General features: G+C 44.5%; 1 protein-coding gene across 1 annotated transcript in view; it reads left to right on the top strand.

Moving 5' to 3' along the window:
* TPRA1 (transmembrane protein adipocyte associated 1) overlaps positions 1-6,528 on the top strand; it is a 38,962-nt gene extending 32,434 nt beyond the window's left edge. Inside the window, 1 exon segment of the mRNA XM_073591913.1 lies at positions 2,326-6,528. Coding sequence (XP_073448014.1) covers positions 2,326-2,548 — 223 coding nt within the window. The 3' untranslated portion in view covers positions 2,549-6,528.
* The last annotated feature ends 277 nt before the right edge of the window (positions 6,529-6,805 follow it).

The following is a 6,805-nucleotide window of genomic DNA, read 5'->3' on the forward strand; positions in this document are numbered from 1 at the left end:
GATACCCACCTCCACTGCTGCTTCATTCCTCTGCAGGAGCTCTGAGAATTAACCAGCATTACTTGGTATTCAGAAGAATGTGACCTTCTCCCCTTCCTCCCAGAAGGCGGGGCTCAGCCCCCCAACAGCCAATCCACAGGCCCAAATATTGTCACGTGAGGAGGGGACAAGTCCTTTACCCTGTAAAAGCTCACACACTGATTAACCCCAAACTTACACAGGGATTAGACTTGGGGCTCGCACAGTCGAATGGAGTGGAAGGGAACACGGCAAAGGTGAGTACTGGTGGGGGGGGACAGAATGAAAAAAGTGACAGGTTCTCTTTACACATAAAAAGAGCAAAATGTCTTGCTTTATATATCTGTGTTAGTAAATCAAACCTACTAAAAACTAGCTCTGTGGCTCCTTTTCTCTGCACTCTGCTTTCCTCAATAAGGTTAACACTAAATGATATCCTTATTCTCCAAAAATAATCCATACACACACGCTACTTAACCACTTGCCCTCCAGAAGATTTACCCCCCCCCCTTCATGCCCAGGCTATTTTTTGCGATGCAGCACTGCGTTACTTTAACTGACAATTGCACGGTCGTGTGACGTTTTACCCAGATAAAATTTATGTCCTTTTTCCCCACACATAGAGCTTTCTTTTGGTGGTATTTGATCACCTCTGGTTTTTATTTTTTGTGCTATAAACAAAAAAGGCTGACTATTTAAAAAAAAAACAAAAAACACTATTTTATGCTTTCTTCTATACACCTCCAATAAATAAAAGAAAAAAAATCGAATTTCTTCATCAATTTAGGCCAATATGTATAATGCTATATATTTTTAGTAAAAAAAAAAAAAAAATCCATTAAGCGTATATTGATTGGTTTGTGCAAAAGTTTTATAGCGTCTACAATCTATGGTATACACCTATTTATTTTTTTACTAGTAATGGCGGCGATCAGTGACTTATAGCGGGACTGCGATATTGCGGTGGACAAATCGGACACTAAGTGACACACTTTTTTGATCATTTTTGGGAACCAGTGACACTAATACAGTGATCAGTGCATATTTGTTAGCACTGTCACTGTACTAATGAGACTGGCTAGGAAGGGATTAACAGGGGCAATCAAAGGGTTAACTGTGTACATAGCTGGTGTTTTCTAACTGTGGGGGAGGTGCTTGTACTAGGGGAAGATGTGGATACATGTCCCTGCTTTGCAGAGACACAGGATCAATGCCTTCCCTACTGACAGATTGGCGGTCTGCCTTGTTTACATAGGCAGACCACTATTCTCCCTCTGTACCGAAGGATCGGCGGGTGCCAGCGGACATCAAGTCTGTGGTACCCACCGATCAGCTCCTGCTGTGTATAATCACAGCGGGAGTGGGCCCCAGACACAGAGGTGTTGGATCACGTACTAGGTATGTGATCTGGTGCAGCCGTGCCGCTTTGCTGCTGTATATCTAAGTGGTTAATGGCCCTTTGATCTACTGTATTTTTCATAAAATTACTTGCATGTTTCACAGTGGGGATGGTGTGTTCAGGGTGATGTGTAGTGTTCGTTTTCCTCCACAAATAGTGTTTTGTTTTTAGGCCAAAAAGTTCAGTTTTGGTCTCATCTGACCAGAGCACCTTCTTCCACGTGTTTGCTGTGTCCTCCACATGGCTTATCGCAAATTGCAAACCTGACTTCTTATGACTTTCTTTCAACAATGGCTTTCTTCTTGCCACTCTTCCATAAAGGTCAGATTTGTGGAGAGCACGACTAATAGTTGTCCTGTGGACAGATTCTCCCACCTGAGCTGTGGATCTCTGCAGCTCCTCCAGAGTTACCATGGACCTCTTGGCTGCTTCTCTGATGAATGCTCTCCTTGCCCGGCCGGTCAGTTTAGGTGGACGGCCATGTCTTGGTAGGTTTGCAGTTGTGCCATACTCTTTCCGTTTTCAGATGATGAATTGAACGGTGCTCCGTGAGATGCTCAAAGCTTGGGAATCTTTTTTTTTTTTTTTTTTTTTAATTTTTTTTTTTAACTTCTCCACAACTTTATCCCTGATCTTTATGGTGTGTTCCTTGACCTTCATGATGCTGTTTGTTCACTAAGGTTCTCTATCTTTATTTGTAAAAAAAATGATAATTTTCCTTCCACTTCACAATTATGAGCCACTTTGTGTTGGTCTATCTTATAAAATCCCAATAAAATACATTTATGTTTTTGGCTGTAACCTGACAAAATGTGGAAAATTTTAAAGGGTATGAATACTTTTTCAGGGCAGTGTGTGTGCAGCTCTCGTGTCACTTATTTATTTATTTATTTTTTTACTTCTTCCAGGTCAGAGCCCAAGATCCTCTTTTCCTACAAGTCTCAGGTGGACGAGCCGGAAGATGCAGACGTCCACCTCCCGCATCCCTACGCGGTAGCAAGGAAAGATGATTCGGGGTACTACAACACCCAGATTGACACGACTGCTTACCTAGACGACGTGGCTTCCATGCCCCACATCGGGAGCATAAACAGCATAGACAGTGATCGCTGGAAAGCCATCAACACCTAAGTGTCAGCAGCTTGGTACAGTCACACCAAACTGTACAAAATGTATTTCCATCTCCAACTCTCCTGTTTCCATGAGGGGTTTCCTAAATTTTCTACCCGGCTCCCCCCCCCCCCCTCACAAAAAGTGCAAATTTCTATAGAAAGTTATTTTTTACTTAGAAACTCCCGTGGAAATAGGACACAAAGAAGTCGTCTTTAATGCTGCTACACCCTGAAAACTTCTTAAGGAAGAAGCAATTAATGGGTATGAGACCCAGAGGATTGTGGGCCCAGACTGCTCCTATGTCGGCCCACGGGTCTAGGCCGGGATATTGGAGGTCTGCATGGCATTGATTGCATTCTATGCTGGCGTTGACTTTATTCAGTCTCCATTGCAGACTTTTCGATCTTATCTAACTGCCCCGTGCTCCATTTTGCCGGTCTAAATTGTGCATGTGCAGTGCCCTCGCTGTTTCCTGGTCCCAGAGCTTTAGGCACCAATAGCGGCTGATATCTATAAAGGCTTCAAGGCCTTATTGTATGCCAAGGAAAAGAGAAAAGTGTGCCGCAAGCCGTGACGGGGCTTTCCTATGCCTGGCTGTACTTTGGTAAATCCAATCAAATTTTATCGCTGAAATCAATCTTGAATAGAGGTCAGTTAGTGTTCATATAAAGTAATTTAGATGAGGATTACGTCACAGACCGACTTCATATCTGGTAAAAAGATTATCCACTGCTCCCAAGCCCCCCTGGCTAGCTGAGTGCTCACTCACAAGTTTTGATGAGAAAGAGCCCAACATCACACTGTAAAATTTCATGTTTGCATAACTTTTATTGTAACGGATGAGAAACGCGTAGCCCCACCTGGTACCTCCTCTGATGGGATTCACCCAAAATTGGGCTTAACCTCTACAAATAAAGTGGTTGTAAACCTCAGACATGAAATATGAATAAAGCAATAAACCTTTAGTGTATACTGTCTCAATCCAGAGCACTAAGTGTCATTTCTGTCTGCTGCCTGGGTACTCTGCTATCTGTAGGAGTCACTTCTGACACCAAGAGAAAAAGGGTGACGGGAGGGACCTCCAGCACACAGTCTGTGATTGACAGCCTCATCTCTGTTGCTTTTTGAATGTCCCTTCCTTCCAATCAGCTCTCAGAGCTCTCCTCAATGAGCTCTGCAGAGTGTAACTTCAGCTCTCTGCCCCCTATTTTTCTGAACTCTGACAAGCTGTATAAATTCAGCAGATGTAGAGAAGAGAAGGCTGCAGATAAACAGGAACAACTTATGTAGGAGGATTTGTTTCATCTCTGTGTATCATCTAAGGCCAGTCACTTCACTGGAAATATGTAAGAGTTTACAACCACTTTAAGCCCAATTTAGGGTGACATGCATCAGAGCAGGAAGTTGTTCGTATATGTTATAAATAATGTTTTATGCACAAAGGATTTTTACGGTGTCTTGCCAGCTGTGTTCTCTTGACTCTTTAGGTCTGGTAAGCTTGTCCATACTAGGACATTGCAACGGTGGACTGAGGTGGTCTTGGCGCAGGGGTCTCCAAACTTTCTGAACAAAGGGCCAGTTTACTGTCCTTCAAACTTTGAGGGGCTGGACTGTGGCCCGTGGGAGTAAAGAATGCCCCATCATTGGTATTAGTGAGAGGAATATTGCCCCATAGTTGATATAAGGGCAGTACATAGTGCCTATCATTTATTGGTGTCATTGGGAGGAATAGGGCCTTGCACTTGGTGTCAGTGGGAAGAATAGAGTTCCATTATTGGTGTCAGTGAGAAGAATAGTGCTCCATCATTGGTGTCAGTGAGAAGAATAGTGCCCCTTTGTTGGTGTCAGTGGGAAGAATAGTGCCCCTTTGTTGGTGTCAGTGGGAAGAATAGTGCCCCTTTGTTGGTGTCAGTGGGAAGAATAGTGCCCCTTTGTTGGTGTCAGTGGGAAGAATAGTGCCCCTTTGTTGGTGTCAGTGGGAAGAATAGTGCCCCTTTGTTGGTGTCGGTGGGAAGAATAGTGCCCCTTTGTTGGTGTCGGTGGGAAGAATAGTGCCCCTTTGTTGGTGTCGGTGGGAAGAATAGTGCCCCTTTGTTGGTGTCGGTGGGAAGAATAGTGCCCCTTTGTTGGTGTCGGTGGGAAGAATAGTGTCCCTTTGTTGGTGTCAGTGGGAAGAATAGTGCCCCTTTGTTGGTGTCAGTGGGAAGAATAGTGCCCCTTTGTTGGTGTCAGTGGGAAGAATAGTGCCCTTTTGTTGGTATCAGTGACGGGAATTATGTCTCATTGTTGGTTTAGAATGAATAGTGCATTGTAATATTGGGAGGAATGGTGTCCCAAGGGCCACATCCAGCCCCCAGGCCACAGTTTGGAGACCACTGTCTTAAAGTCTAATAATAATTGCCATGTTTGTGCTTTTTAAGCATTATCCATCTATTAAAGTGTCTAAGCAAAGTAAAATGACACCATTTAGTACATCTCTTCTAGAATTCCAGTGAGTTAATAACTTCCTGTCTAGGCTGACAGCACTCAAATCCCAAGCAGTGTTCTCAGTCCTGCCCGAGTTCTCCCCTGCTGGACTGCAGGGCAACACCTCCTCTCCCAATTTCCATTGCATAAGCGGATGGATTTCTGCAGAGGCGGACTGGGCATGGCTGGCAACACTACTTGGAATTTCTTTGCTGCAAAGGCAACAATGTCTGCCCACTATAGGAAGTTAGAATCACACTGGATTTCTGGCAAATATTTGCAGGATTTGCCCAAAACATGAGGAAATGTGCATGCATTGCAGAGATGTACTGAGTATGTTACCCAAACATAGACTTATAACAGCATGGTAAGACCAGCTGAGTTTTAGCCAAGGTTTAAAGTTCACCTATGCACTGTTAGGTCATCCCTTTTTTGTGTGGAAATGACAATCGTTCGCTTACATCTTATCAAAGCCCAGTTCCGGCCCAAACGTATCTTCATAGTTTTGGATAGACTTGAAAGGAATGCATACTTCTGTCAGTTTTTTTTTGATTGTGTCCATGACCCCATTGAGGAGGTTTCAGCTCACTTCCTGTCCTTGTCAAAATAAAACGAGATATAAGGGGAGCAGTTTTCATTGGGACAGTATTCACCTCTTCATGCCGGCCGAACGCATATATATGTGGCCCTGTGTAAACCAGTTACCATGCTGAGCGCACTCCCTGTGCACTCCCAGCATGGTAGCCGGCGGTTACTGCAAAGCTCCCGATGCATACTAGCGATTTGGGAGCTTTACGATCATGTGACAGTGGTCATGTGTCTTGAATGCCCGCCTCCCGGCTTTTAGAACCTTAGAGTCAGGAGCTGGTGGGCGGAAAGGGGCTAATAACCAGTAATTAGAACCTGTCAGAGGATCTATCCCTTTACCATTTTTCGGGAAAAAAAAAGTCTCTCTTCTGTTCATTGAAGGACACAGTCGGATCTTTAGTGCAATGGGTTAATAAACCATTACGCCACCTGCAGGAATAGGATGCTAGGCATAAAGAAAATACAAAACCTAGCGGCAACCCCTGCTGGTGACCAAACCCTCCATCTGCAACATACAGCTCCATTTTTGTTTCGTGCTCTAGCACAGTTAGGACCTAAGAAAGTTTGGTTGATTAAAAAACAAACATAAGAGGGCGCCTCCATTTAAGTGTTGATAGACGTTTATTAAAAATAGGGTTAACAATAGTATTGCACTCACTGCATGTGAAGGAATGGTTCTTGTCCTAACATTACAGAAGGATTTCCAGGCTGCACCTTAGACTGCAGAATTCAGCAGGCAAGCGGCTGGCCATTGCAGAGCTCAGCTAGGAAGCTGCTGATGAGATGAAGGACCGCTGCTCGGCTGATGGGCTGAAACGCAAGCTCCCCTGCAGCTTCCTGGATATGTTCGGGTGGCGCCGGCTGGGAACGGCTAAGATTGGTTCTGGCCAGAGACCTTCGGCAGACAGAATGGTGATGGCAGGATGCTAAGGGGGGGGGGGGGGGGGTGGTGTTGTAGCTATGCATTTTGGTTGGAGCTTTAGGACCATACCTTTTGTCTTGTGTTTGATAATATGTGCATTAGGTATCTCAGGACCTGATATGAGGAGCAGCATATATCCATCAAAGTGACTTTTTATGTTTGTGTCCCCGCATGGTGATCAAGCGGGTCTGTCGGCGCAGTAGTATTTTAGCTTGTGTTTAAGTTTGGTTGATAAACTCTGAGTCCACCCTCCATGCCTCTGGCACTGCTTTGGGACCTTCCATTGGACATGATCTACA

The sequence above is a fragment of the Aquarana catesbeiana genome, linkage group LG07, assembly GCF_042186555.1.
Source record: "Aquarana catesbeiana isolate 2022-GZ linkage group LG07, ASM4218655v1, whole genome shotgun sequence".
NCBI lineage: Eukaryota > Metazoa > Chordata > Amphibia > Anura > Ranidae > Aquarana > Aquarana catesbeiana.